Source organism: Trichoplusia ni, unplaced genomic scaffold (assembly GCF_003590095.1).
Source record: "Trichoplusia ni isolate ovarian cell line Hi5 unplaced genomic scaffold, tn1 tig00002461, whole genome shotgun sequence".
In the NCBI taxonomy this organism is placed as follows: Eukaryota; Metazoa; Arthropoda; class Insecta; order Lepidoptera; family Noctuidae; genus Trichoplusia; species Trichoplusia ni.
In genome coordinates, this window is record NW_020800283.1 from 1 (window position 1) to 14492 (window position 14492).

A 14492-nucleotide genomic window follows, 5' to 3' on the forward strand; every position below is an offset into this window, starting at 1 on the left:
CGACGTCTAAATCCCGTATGCGAGCACCCAAGTTCTCGACAGGATTTGGCGGGACGCTCGGCACAGGCCTATCTACAGGGTCATCACCTACAATCACATAAAAATAATTAAAACAACACGATATTATCACACCGTAACATTTCACTAAAAATAACAGCTCACCATCACTTTTTCCCGGCGGTGAATTAGCAGACATTTTGCGTAAATAAATGGAATTGCGACTTGAAACCTTTGTCCACTTTTGCCACGGTTTATTTGACAGATAGTGAAGGCGCATTTTTGGATACAGCTTGTATAAAAATTTATGTTGTTTATATTTACGCAGTGTTGTTATCTCAGGATTAAGATTATTATTTTGTCTTTACGAACTTATTTTTAAAGTGGACTTTGCCCGATGTGCATTTCACGTTCATATATAATATATATGTTAACAACAAAATGTCTCTTCTTGGCGCTGATTTTAAAATCTCAATGTTGGCGAAGCGTTTTATCCTCCTTTCGTAAATTAAATGCTGCGGTTTAATTAAGCGGCGTAGCTAACCGTGCAAACGTGTATAGGGCTGTGACTATTCCAGGTTTATTTGTAACAATTAGTTTTAGTTTAATATTTTTTACACAATAATATTTATTTTATAAACAATACACACAGATTTATTGACGTTGAAATATATCGGTAAACCACCATTAAAAAAACTGGTATTTCAATAAAATACTTCTACATTTCTAATCTATCAAGAATATTTGCACAAATGTAATAAAAACTGTTTGCTTAGCGATATTTATTGTAATTAGAATAAAGTATTTCACAAAACGTATAAACAAAAAGAAAGTAAACTGTGTAGATTCCGATCCCCATGAGCATACCAGAAAATCCACCGATGTTGCCTAAAGTAAATTGAATTTCAAATTGCGCTCTTATTTAAAGTCATAAGGTTGACTTCGTAAATCGTCGAATAATATGATAATATTTAATATAATTATAAAATATTTTAGACACTGCAAGAATACAACATATCCCTCATTTATAAAACATTTTAAATCCACATTTAAACATTTATTGACTAAACTTTTTAATAGTTATAAAGTTATTATTAATAGTAATAAAAAATATGATGTGCTTACTCAATATCTCAAACCAATAAGCGACCACATCCAGTCTATGTAAAATACCGCTTGTCGTGGGATGAAAAATGCTTATAACGCATTTGTCAGTAAGATTTATTCCATTCTGTAAAAAAATGTTAATGTAAGTAAGTTACAGCATGTTCTTAAAAAAAAGTGAGGGTCTCTACATCGATCGAAGTTAGGCAATGGTTGTATCGGTCATCAAATTCGTTGGTAGATCATGAATAAAATTGAGAGTCACTTATCACCCAAAATAGGTTAAAAATAAGCAGATGTAATCTTTAGCCTATTTGTAGGGAATATCCCAGTTTCATTAGTCTAACTTGCACTTTGACCTGTTTTTTCTGCACTTTCATTTTTTTAATACTAACAAGAACTCGCTTATAAATCCTTTATTCTCTCATTCTAGTAGTTTGTAGCGGTATTTTGTATGACTTCGTGGAGTGCTGTGTCAGCTCACAGTCTGGAAGACATTCAGGACAGTACAGGGAATCCACCAGCTCTTGTTCCAAGCCCTCGGTATCTTCCGTGTCTAAAGGATACAAGTATTGCAGCTTTTCTGGAAGTTGTTAAATGTAAAGTGAGTTTGGAAGCTTAGATAGCACTTGAAAGCACGAGTTAAAATGGTTCTAGTATTAATTACAATTTTATGGAGAAGTTGCCTTTGCACCCCTTTAAATTACCCCCAGATTAGGACTTGATAATAAGGGATCAACGGACACGAATCGAAATTATTTAAATTCCTCATATAGTGCGACATAAAAAGCTATTATATATGTAAGAGAAAAACTTAAAAGTGTGATCGCGAAGCAGAGCAAGACACCGGGCTATGCAACGTATATCTCTCTACTCTTCAACAAAATCTACTGTGAGTAGTGTATATGATTACTGAGATCCTGTTGATCTCAGTCAGTAAGCTAATAGAAAAGGTAGAACAAATGACAAGCAGGAGTTCTCCACTCACCCCTATATTTATCGAGACACCTTAAATTTTTAACGTACAGGTCGGTACATTTTTGTAGCTGGTTGGCATAAAGTAGGGAATACATTTACACAGCGACTGTACCGATTTCCTACACTTGACCAGGCAGGCGCTGTACGAGTACTTATTGTGGAATTCTTTCACATTTTCATCGCGGAAGAGGCATTTTCTCTGTGAAAACAAATATTTTTAGATTTTATCTCTATTTCACATTTTTAGGTAGAACATCAGGAAAATCTGTTAAAGACTCGAAGTAGTTTGATACAAAGTTAAAACTTTTTTGAGTTTTTCTTTAACGCAATATAATTATCAACGTCTGAAGATGCAAACATGCAGAACTAACGACTCATTTATTATATTTAAATATATCCCATCCGCTCGAAACAGATATGGAAACGAGATGTTGCTCTACGTAGTGTCATGCGTTGCCTCTTTCCCACTTCCAATTTAAACAGGTGATGAGCTACAGGCTCCTTTAAATTACAACCTAAATTTACCAATTAAGGTTTAATTTGCTACTAACCGCTGACAAGGGATACTTCCGGACCTCTGGTGATGCAATCTGCTTCACTGATTCCACTTGGAAGAACTGCTCCTGGTTTGGTTGGACCATGCGCTGTATGACCCTGCCACCAGTCATGTCAGCGAAATGGATCGGATCAAATATAAGTACCTGGAATTCGAAATAACGCTTACCGTGGGTCTAGTTAGTCTAGGTCTACGAGACTGCTGGTAGGAATTAAGCTTTTAATCTGTCTCACTCAAACCCAGTCCTGTAAGTCAATGGAAAGGCATAGTCATCTATCATCGCATCCATGACGACACGCAGACCATTGTTCACTCCTGGTACTGTCTGACGCTTCACTGGGGCTATGGTTGCGTGGAGGCTGTGGACATTTGGCAAGAAAATAAATAGAGAGGATTACTACGCCCTTTTCAGAATCTTTTTCTTGATAAAAAATGTGTGTGTCCTAAGTGCCTTACCTGACGGCTGCATTATAGTCTAGAACGTAGTTGAAAGCGCAGCAGTGTCCCAATACAGTTCTCCGAAGTTCGAAGATATTTTTACAGTCCACCACCTTCCCAGCCCATTGGCATTTGATCAGCGTTTCTTCGCAATTTGGAGCTAACTGTCAAACATAGAGTTACAGTATTTTTTGTGGAACCAGGTACAATTTAATTTATTTATTCAATAACATTTATATTTGGTTACGTACATAATTTAGTTCGATCTCCTAAATATTTTCAACATATTTTTCCCCAGAAATACCAGCTCCTTTCCCTATTTAAAATGTCCCGCCTATACGCATAGGCCTCTATCTAATCTGGCATTGAAAACCACGCATCAATCATTGCGGATTGATGATTTCAGATTCCAAATTTTCTAATCCAGGTTTCATCACGGTGTGCATCTTCACTGTTTGCCAGTGGTGCCTTAGAATAGTTAACAAAGGACATGATTTTGAAAAAATCACAATGTCTGCGATTCGAATTGCCTGCCTTCCTAATCAAATCTGCCACGAAGGGAAATAATATGGTGGTATTTCCCCTTAACATTAACATTTTCTTACACTTACCTCCCTCATCAAACCCACAGTCATATCGCTGAACTCTTTCAAAGAGAAGGCATCCATCAGTTTCGCGTAAAGCCTGGTGTCATCGTAAGAGAAGTCTATCAGTCTGCCCATGTTCTGGTAGAAGAACTCCAGGTGAGCCAGAGAGAAGTTCAGTTTCGACAATCTTGGGTACCTGGAAATGTATGAAAGGTGCCTTTTGTCTTTGACTCAAAAGAACTGTTGCAACTGTGAGACAGTTATAATACAGAACTTCTTCTACAACTTAAAACTGTTTACTAGACCCGCTTTAGCTATGTAGAACGCTGCTCTTAAAGCCTTTAATTCTGGTAAAGTATAAAACCAACTTACATTTTCGCCGCATGTAGCTTAAGAGCTTTTAAACTGATTCTGTTGATATTACAGAAGGCAATTGCTGGGAAGTCGATGTCCTTGATCGGGTAAGTAGAGGACTCTCCTGTCACTACCAGAGGGTTAGCCAAGGTGGAGTTCCAGGTATACTGGAGGAAGTACATGATGTTGACCAGTGATGTGAAGAGGAGGACGATGCGGAGAGCGCTAGGGAAACAATAAATGGTATAGCGCACTGCTCATGACCTACGTGGTTTTTAGTTCCGAAAGGCCCACTTTGGAACCAGCAGTATTGTCCGAGGGCCGTCAAAACTTCGGGATTATAATGAACGAACTTTGAAATTTTAAAATAAAAAATGGAAAAATACCTAATGACCTAATATTAGGTGTCGAATTACTATTTAAATATTAAACGAACTAATACAAAGTAGCTAAAAACAGAACATAAATACAATTTTACATACAACTGAAATGAAATGCAAGTCTGAAAAGAGAGCCTAATTAAACTAATTAATTTCTCAAGTTAATACTTACCGGTGCAAAAAAGTATTATTCGGGTTATTTATTTCCCTGATCCCGGCTATAGAGGCGCAAGACAAATACTCGCGGACTGTCTCCCTAAAACTTCTTCTTAATATCACCTCGAAGGTCAGATAGTTCTTTGTTTTATACCGCCTTTTCCTGTATTTCACCCACCATGGGGATTTGAAGTCCATGGTGGAAGACTGCAGTGTGAACAGTGAATATTGTTTGTGGTAATGGTTAACTGAATTATTAATGCATAGCCTTTAATGTTATAGTGAGGGACAGCGATTTATGTTTTGTGTGAAATATTTAAACCAATGGCTTGTTGTTTCAGACATTTAATAATCATTCTTAATATCAGAAAAATTAATGAAATATGGTCCCATCTTATTGTAACTACTAGTGCTGCTTGCAAATACTGATGACTGAAATAGATCATCATTGGCCTAGCTTTTTCCCAACTATGTTGGGGTCGGCTACCAGTCTAACCGGCTTCAACTAAGTACCAGTGTTTTACAAGGAGCGACTGCCTATCTGACCTCCTCAACCCAGTTAGTTACCTGGGCGACGTTAACCTGTAACGACTGTTAAAGATGTAAGAATAACAGCCGGGACCCACAATTTAACGTGCCTTCCGAAACACGGAGGAACTCTTTTTGGACAAAGATGGTCACCCATCTACGGACCAACCGCGTCAAACATAGCTTAACCTGTGATCGTTTCACTTCTGCGGTTATAGCTTAGATGACGATCCCAATTTTGAGAGTTTGGGGACCTTTAATCTCTAAAAGTAATACCATCACAGCTATGGGATCAAGACAGTACACTACAAATCCTACAAGGTTTGAAGCTGCTACGATTGCAAGAAAAATGACAAATAAAAATATAAAACAATGAATGCACAATTCCCCATCACTATTGTTGCATGACATCGGGCAATTGTATTTACAATTATCAATTAATATTGAAGCACGGTGCTGTTAATTGGGCGTTGAAATATGCATCGCTATCGTTATAATACTTTGATTATGTTTTTTATTTGCAAATGTGTTCCGTACCATTGGTTAATGGTTATTTTGCATTGATTTGGAGATGTATTCACCCTAAACTATTTTTGACCTAGAAATGAAATGATGCTCTACAAAATACATTTTTCCAGTACCTTTAAAATAGTGTTTTGTTGTTTTTTATTTATATCATGAAAACTTACAGCTCTGAAACGGCTGGTCCAATTTTCATGAAAGTTGATTATCTATTAGTGACAATAGTGAATCTCTCTGTTTTTTGTATAAAATTGATATTTCTTAACAAGTAAGCTAGAAAAATCATACATTTTGTAAAATAATTTTGGGAGAATTAGTACTCCGTTCCACTTATTTATTTTGTTTAAGTCCAAATATAATTCTCAAGGCCGACAACATAAAACACGTTAATAATAAAACACAACAGCTAAATCAAAATTCAGTGTTCAAAAAACTTTGTTTATATTTATTCTTATACCACCAGTTAATTTGTCAACATGTGAATTGTGGTTTTTACTGAAACACACATAATATTTCGTTTTGAACATATAAAATAATGCACGATAGGTGAACTGCACTTTGTAAGATTTATAGGATAATCCTAAAAATTAATATCGTATCAGCTTTGAGGATCCAAAGGGCTCTTAATAATTTCATGTCTTTGCGAGTAATTTATTTTAATTATAACTCTTACTGTGCAGTGTAAGGTTCAGTTAAAACTCATTAGATATCGACCGGCTTCTTTTTGACTTCTGTCATTCTGAGGAAAGCAACGAAAGTTTCAGTAGGTGCGTGATGAATTGCATAGCATTGCCACGTTCCGGTCAAACGCGAGAGACCATTCCACGTCGGTGTAGGTTAAGTCAGTAAGCGTGTCTTGTATGCATGTAATATTCTTACTACCTCATATTTAAGAGTAAAAAAAGTTTTTATTTTTGACAAATATTCGTCATAATTTTTCCACAAAAGCTTGTATCTTAATGTCCTGAGTGGTGGCAGTTCTTAAAACTTACTTAAATAGGCTTTGAGAATCACGGCAATAAATATTACTGTTCGATTTGAACTAAAATTATATAATTCTCCAAAATATCTCACTTTCAAAGAAATCACAGGCACCCCACAATGCGAATAGCTCCTCAGTTTTTGTGGCCCGGACCCTCTCAGCCCCGTCGCTTGTCACCATTTTCGTATTAACAGAAATAGTCTTATAAACTGTACTGCATAAGAAATATCGGCAGTCTTTGACGTAAACTTGTCCGGTGCAAAATTGTCGATCACTTTTTATCGACGCCTACATCGATTGTTTTCGATGTTAATCGAATAACGATTGTGGTATAACGCGATTTATCGATTCTCAATTCGAATAAATATACGAAGTTCGATCGATGTTATGTTGCATGAATTTTTGTGATTTTTTTCCGATTGCGTTCATAAAATATGGTTTAGTATTTACAGTTTACCAGGTGAACTATTTTCTAAATTAAGTGATTGTTTTGAAGGTCATTTTAAGTGATCAAGAATGATCAATTAACAATAAAAAAATCACGTATTTTTTTCATTTGCAACCCAATTTTATCCTTCGCAATCAGCGACGTCTACTGTTGACTTTCTTACTTTTTTACCACGACTCCCGTTCAGTGTAAATTAGTTCCTCATTATTCGAAGTTCAATACTAAGTTGCCGCAAACGATGCTTTCGTTCGTCGTTCATTAGGCGTAGCGTACAAACTGTTAGGCTAAGTCACACAATCGAAACAAGCGGATAAAGCTGTCGTAAATGTGCACTTGTAGAAATTCTGTAAGTTCTAAACGCTGAGCAAAAAAATTAAGATTACCGAAGTTATGAACGTCCGTCCTCATTAGAAGATATGAAATAAAGTTACCATTCGAAGTTTAAAAAAAATAGTTACTGGCATAATATTCATCCATCAATTCTTCAACAATATTTTGGTCAAACCATTCCAGACACTTGATTATGACAAGGGTTCAAATACGCTTTTAAATACTTCTATCGATTGCCGGCTTCTTCGTCCTTGATAATGTAAATAGTTTTAAATTGATCGGCTACAATTTGATGTGACCTATCCTATATTATCACTTGGATCAAGCTGCACACGGTGCACAAATATGACTGAAATCGATAGAGTAGTTCCGGAGTCCATCACGGACAAACAACATGATAACGTAATAGCTAATTTTTAAATCAATGAAGTTGACTTCTTGGTTTCCATACTTATGAACGTTAAACTGTTAAAGATTATAAAAATTCCTCGCGGTTTTACGAGGGACCGCCGATCGCGCTATCTGTAAACCAATATAGTCTCCGCTTAACTCCGTGATGCGTTTGCCAAGAGACATTTATATTGTAATCAACCAATTTGTAAGTGTCTTTAACTCGGCAAGATTATAGACTGATACTCGTAGAGTCTAGACGTTTAGCAGCCGGTTAATTTCAGTACTTGTCTACTTACACAAGTATCTGTAGGTACATTCTACGTTTCCTGTGTACTTCTTGTTTTTTTTTCCTTGAAACTGACTTCTGCACTTGAGAATTTCATCTTATCACATGCATAAGAATTCAGACTCAGACCTAGCCTTCGTGAATCAAGTATGCTGTACTACACGAGGATCGAATCCGCGACTCATCGCGCGCTTTTTGTTTGGTGACCCATACCATTCAGCTATGCGTGCAGTCAATGTTTCAAGTTTATCATTGCTCAGAATTTTTGAACGAGTAAAACTAAAAGATAAAGAATAATTTATTTAATCGTGGCTGAGTATATAATTGTTTCGGATAGAGTGGTAGTTTAAGAGCAGATAGACATCATGACGAGCCTGACTTACAACAAGGATTAGGACATCACTCTATTTAGCCCTATTTAGAGAGCCATAGGAGAGAAGGGCAGTCAAGCCTGTGGCCAAGTTTCATTTACACGGAATGTATTAATACATGCGTTAATAGACCATGCCAAAATGTATGGAAATTTTCTTTTCGATAAGTCACGTGATTTTGACTTGTCATCTCCATACCTAGTGTTTTCCATTGACGTTGTGTGACGTTCTTATTGGCCTAGTGGCTTGTAAGCTTGACTGTTGTACCAGACGGTCGTGAGTTAGATTTCCACCCAGGATGAAATTGTGTGATGAGCATAATCATTTGTTCTGTCTGGGTGTTGTTTACCTTTGATGAGCAGACAAACAAATAGAAAAAAAAACGAAAACATGTTTTTAGTTTAGGAATCGTTCGTAAATAGACGTACATTTATTATTTCTTACTTACCATTGTATTTATATATAAAGTAATACAAGCTTTGCTTAGTTTAACAGTAGATGGCGTTGCGTGAAAGTAGCGAAGTCGTATTGCAGGTAAAAGGAGGTTTTATTAAAATCGTTTCAACGGCTTGACCATGAAAGCGACACAGGCAGTCAGGGCGACTTTCGCATTTATTATGTTATCGATTACGTTCTTGTGAATTTTCCGCGATCACTTTATTTATTTTTCAATAATATCGTACAGATTACCTATAGGTATTACCATTATACTGACAAAAATAAATCATAACAACTAGGTAACTACCCAAAATAGAATTTTGTTAGTGTACTGAAATTAAGTAATATAATATTTAATGTTTTTATTTTAATTTTAATACCTATTTAATGTTCAATGTAAATGAAGAGATTACAATAAATAGTAGATCGGTACTTGTATGTATTTTTATATGTGAGCTTTCGTGAATATTAATGTGATGTGCAGGCGTGATGGTCCAAACTTGCCGATCATCTTATGCAAAACCAAAAAAGCTCAATGGTCACGGCTGATTTGAATATCGGACATATAATAAGGTGGCGAGACCTATTGTCGGCTGTAGAGGCTATAATTATTGCGAGGTATTAATTGTATAGGAAAACATAAGCATATAATAACTCTTCTAACTTACAGTGGTTAGTAATCTGCACAGAAGCGTCTGAGCGTGATGTGTCGCAGGTTCGATCCCCGCGAAGGCATTATGCATTTGTGTGATCCACGAAAGCTTGTCCCGAAACTGGTTGTCTTTGTGCATGTGACTTGAATGTTTGTGAAACCCCCCGCGATACAAGGGTTAAATACTTAAGTAAGAGATAAGTTTTTTTAAGCGAAATTATTGTTGATCTTTGAATAACATCTTTATGCGGCGCTAATGTAATAATGTAATTTTTTAAATAAAGTAGCTGATGTAAATAAACTTAAACGTAAGATCTAAATTTAATAGTGTAGTTCGAGAACTTTTTTACTAAATCACTAATTTAATGCAAAAGCTAAGTAGATAATATTACAGTATTGTGATATTACCTCTGCTGCCAACAGGCCTCTTTACCCTTCGTTGGCACATTAAAGAAGATGTGTGATGCGCATGCACTGACAATATTAAATCATGGCCGCTCGTAAAATTTGAATAGCGTTCTTTTTGCTTTGTACAGCCATTTTTTTACATATGGTATCATTTATGAAGGTGCCGTCACGTACCAGAAAGAAAAATCATCTTATTTTAATAGAAAAAAAAAATTATAAATTACTCCCTTAATTAAGATCATAGTTCGTCCTGCTTGAGGGGTTTCTTTACACTTTAATAATTGTTTTTTTTTCTGAAGTGCGTAATTGTTATGAAAAATAAAACATGACAGCAATTTGTACTTGTAGCGTTAGGATAATTGCTTGCTCTTAAAAGGTTAACGCGCTGGCGAAGAGGTCTCAAAGCAATGGAATAGTATTATAGCACTCGCATGCCCGAAGGTGAACAAATTACTTCATGTATTATAACAACAATACTTGTAGTAGAATTTGCAAATGAGAGGTACATCAAGTAAATGAAGAAAGGCCATCAAATCAACACCTTGGGTTCCGTAAATTATACTACAGAAAAACATAATATTTGGAATGGTCAGCTATAAAATTTGTGACCCTTCTAACCGATGATAAACTACGTAGTACTATTCTATATTCTAAAATAGTACTACGAGATTAAGAAAAGCATCATCTGTAAAAAAAACAACATTCTAGCTATCACGTTTATTAAATACAGCCTGGTGTCAAATTTAGAGACAGACAGCGGAATCTTACTAAAAGCATTCCCTACTTATTACCCCTTGGGTAGGTACGGGGCCCTGAAAACAAGGGTTTTTAACCTTTTGTTTTAAAATATCTCTTTTAAATAAAATTGATTAATCGACCATTGGGGCGCGAGTAAAACATGTCGACGCGTGAGTGAGTCCGTCGTGCACCGGCGCGGGGCAACTTTGGCACCTCTGCGTAAGCGCAGGCAAAAGCTGTGTACTTACTGGCTACATATTTAAATCAAAGGACCGATCGCACGAGCGATTCTTGCTGTACCTGAATATACTGGTAGTTTAAAGAAGGTTCTTCTTGTAGCATTTTTTATATAAAACTAGCTGTTGCCCGCGACTTCGTCCGCGTGGTTAGAAGATATAAGTTATAATTTATACCTGCCTTCTATCTATCTATCTGCCTTCTATGTATCTTGTAGGATTCAGTCAGCGTTTGCGCAAAAAATGTGTTTTTTTACGACCTCACATTAGAAACCTCAAAAATTGTAGCCTATGTGTTATTCTGATGTATAAGCTATATTGTGGTAAAGTTTCATTCAAATCCATTCAGTAGTTTTTACGTGAAAGAGTAACAAACATCCATACATCCATACTTACAAACTTTCGCCTTTATAATAGTAGTAGGATAAATAAGACTTGACTGCATACTACAGTAGATTTTTGTTTCAAAAGTTATAACAAAAAAAAGGTAGTATTCAACTGTTAATTATCACCCTAAGGGCCGTGGTTGGTTGCCAGTGATTTGATGAACCAATCACAAAATGATCAGTTTACAATAGACATATATACACTCCAGATTTTAAATCTGATTGAATTCATCAGCCAGTATAAGAAAACGTGTTCCCTTTGAAAGTAGGAGGGGGGAGGGGAGTAAGTTATATTTACAGGAAAATATCTGTAGTCTTAACATTACAATGCATACCGATTAGTTAACTATTAAATAGAAGCCAAGGCAAACTGGATTTAGGTTAATAGGATTTGATTCTCTATTCGCTTAACTACCTATTGTAACTGAGTTATAGAAAAAAGTTTATTGCAATGTCTTTGTTATTCTGTAGTTCATTTCCTCAAAGATATTCTTATGAAAGCCTATTTTATTCCAAACTAGGCTTCACTTGCGTTTTTGTTTGTGTGTAACCCTAATAATGTATTATTGCATTATTTATTTATTACAAGTTATCATGTATAGTTTTAAATACTAACTCCATGCTCCCATTAACTTAGCTATCAGATAGTATAAATCCCATTATAATCGGTCGTGCCATTTTGGAGATGACCAAATGTGATTGACTCTACAATCTTCTCTACATGAGTTCAAAACAAAACATTCAACGTTCAAAACATTTTTTTTACAAAATGAGAATTTTTACGTCAGTGCATAATTTCTTTTTTATTAATAATTTCTTCAACCGTGTATCTACAGTTTTACAATTTACAAGGCGTTATTATTTATCGTTCACTACAGCTACTGCGACCACAAGTAACCACATTATACACAAGATAAGCAGTGTCTATCTTAAAATAAATAAATGACTGTTTTTTAGGATAAATACATAAATAATAATTAAATGTTAACCCATTTTTTTTTCAGATCATGTTGTGAATGCAGCAAAATTCAATTAAAGTTTGAATTAGAAATTCGAGATGTGATATACCTAGGTTAATTCTAATAAATAATAATTAACAAATTTTTGACACTAATTTTTTTTATGGTAATTTAATTTGAATCCAAACTCTTCACAGTTAAAAAAAATCCGGTCTTGGCGATCAATTAAGTAGAACTAATTTGTAGCCAAAGTATTTAGGTTACAACACTTACAACTTAAAAAAAAAACTTGTTGCAAAATCTATAACTATGTTTGCGAAAAGATTGCATGTAATTAGGTTTAGAGCAGTTTATTAGTAACAAATCAAACGCATCCGAAACTTTAGTGACGTAACGAGCCGCGTCACCCACACCAAGAAAATTTCACGTGTAAAAATCGCGAGGCGCGCACACATCCACAAGTCTTTACAAACACAAGTAAACATTATTTGTGTAATTACACGCACGTGCACGTGTGTGTCGAGACGTTGTTGCACGCGATTCGTAGAAGTGCACCACACGCAGTTCTGGGCATTTATTAGTGTGCACTTTTGCATAAATACTTGTCGCCTGCATAGCCGATTGTGATAAATAGTTTTTTATCATTAAACGGATAAATTTATCATTTTTTCAATTCATACTGACTTTTATTACCACTAGTAGAGTATACTTGTTACCTATTTACATAATTTTTATAAATTTTCTTCTTATTAGAGCAAATAAAAAAATGGGATACAATGCACTTAAGTTGCCACGCTTTCTTATCTAAAAGTTCGTGAACTTGCTGATAAAATGTATTTCAAGGCTAGTTTTCAAAAATTAACTGCGACAGCTGATTAGTTGTGAGTATGATCAAGATCTTTTTTTGACGTTACAACAATTAGGGGCTTTTTCCCCTTTTTAGATGTGGGTATCTTCCTTTGCCAGGTTCCTTTGCATATGTTTAGTTATCAATTTTGTTTGCAAATTTTTGCATCGAGTTGCATGGGGCACGGTAATAAATGCAGTAGCGCAGCGGGGTGGGGCGCGGGGCGGGGCAGAGCGTGCCGGCGGCGGGGCAAGCAGTCGCATCGTGACCGCGCGCCGCACCGCGTGTGCGTTCGTTTCGCGCCCGTCGAATTCGCCGCGAACACGGCCGAAAACGAGGGTTCAGCCATGGTGTCGTGGGCTCGTGGAGGCGCCGTACGCCCGACGACTGCGAGGAACGCTCCGAACCCGGCGCCTCCAGCTCAGGAGTGCCGCGGGCTCCGCCGAACTGTGCGCGATGCCGCAACCACCGGCTCAAGGTGGAGCTGAAGGGCCACAAGCGATACTGCAGATACAGGCATTGCACTTGCGAGAAATGCCGCCTCACGGCAGACCGGCAGCGAGTGATGGCGCTACAGACTGCACTGCGTCGTGCCCAGGCGCAAGACGATGCGCGCGCGCGGGCCTCTAGAGTCAGGGCTGCAGCCCCCGGGCGTTGGAGCTGAGGCGTCCCGAGCCGCCCATCGTGAAGGCGCCGCGCAGCCCTACAGTGCCGCCGCCGCCCACGCGCTCGCTTGGGCTCGGCCAGCTGCGACTCGGTGGCCTGGCAGCCCGGGGGTCTCGCCCTACGCGCCGCTGCCACCGTCCGCGCCCCCGCCGCCGGTCATGCCACCGCTGCTGCAGCAGCAACAGCCCGGTTAGTAGATTCCTTAGTTCTGCATTCAAGTTGGTGAAGTTTAAAAGAAAGTTTCTGTCATTGTTTGAGGATGCGTGTGCGCATTTACGGTTTGTGAACATTTATTTACGATCTGTTATTTCTCAATAGTGCACTCGCTGTGACAGGCTGTTACTGCAAAAAAGCTAGCCAGTATTTTATAGTGACATAATTTCAAGATTTACGAGAAATCCTTCAAAATTGCCTGCAATAACAGTAAACTAAGCAAGTGTATCTTGGTCAGTTTAGCGATATCGCCTAATTAGCACAGTTTTTGAACGTGTAACATTCTAGCGAGAACAAATAATTCTCTTACCATAATTGAAAAGTAAAGTCTTACGCAAACAGCAGGGCTAGTAAATACACTTCAAAGGGCCTGCCATTGTAAGTGTTATTGCGTAAATTTAAATAACTTAGAACGTTGGTTAAGCGACCGCCTTAGGCCTACAACTGATGGGAAAACTGAGAAAGACGTGAGACAGATTAGATAACACTCTGGTAGTAAAGTATCTGCTATTACTATCTACCTAGTTTCATCTTAAAAT

General features: G+C 37.1%; 1 protein-coding gene and 1 pseudogene across 1 annotated transcript; one reads left to right on the forward strand and one right to left on the reverse strand.

The window, feature by feature from the left end:
- Nucleotides 1-769: 769 nt before the first annotated feature.
- Nucleotides 770-5031, reverse strand: LOC113507552 (pickpocket protein 28-like). Its single transcript, XM_026890408.1, has 12 exons — nucleotides 4567-5031; nucleotides 4497-4516; nucleotides 4033-4267; nucleotides 3685-3856; nucleotides 3092-3237; nucleotides 2870-2994; nucleotides 2631-2782; nucleotides 2192-2278; nucleotides 2090-2147; nucleotides 1524-1684; nucleotides 1123-1228; nucleotides 770-885 (listed from the first exon to the last, which is right to left on the reverse strand). The coding sequence occupies exons 1-12, from the start codon at nucleotides 4746-4748 to the stop codon at nucleotides 770-772; spliced, it is 1560 nt and encodes a 519-aa protein (XP_026746209.1). The 5' UTR covers nucleotides 4749-5031.
- Nucleotides 5032-5301: 270 nt separating this feature from the next.
- LOC113507551 lies at nucleotides 5302-14480 on the forward strand (annotated as a pseudogene).
- The last annotated feature ends 12 nt before the right edge of the window (nucleotides 14481-14492 follow it).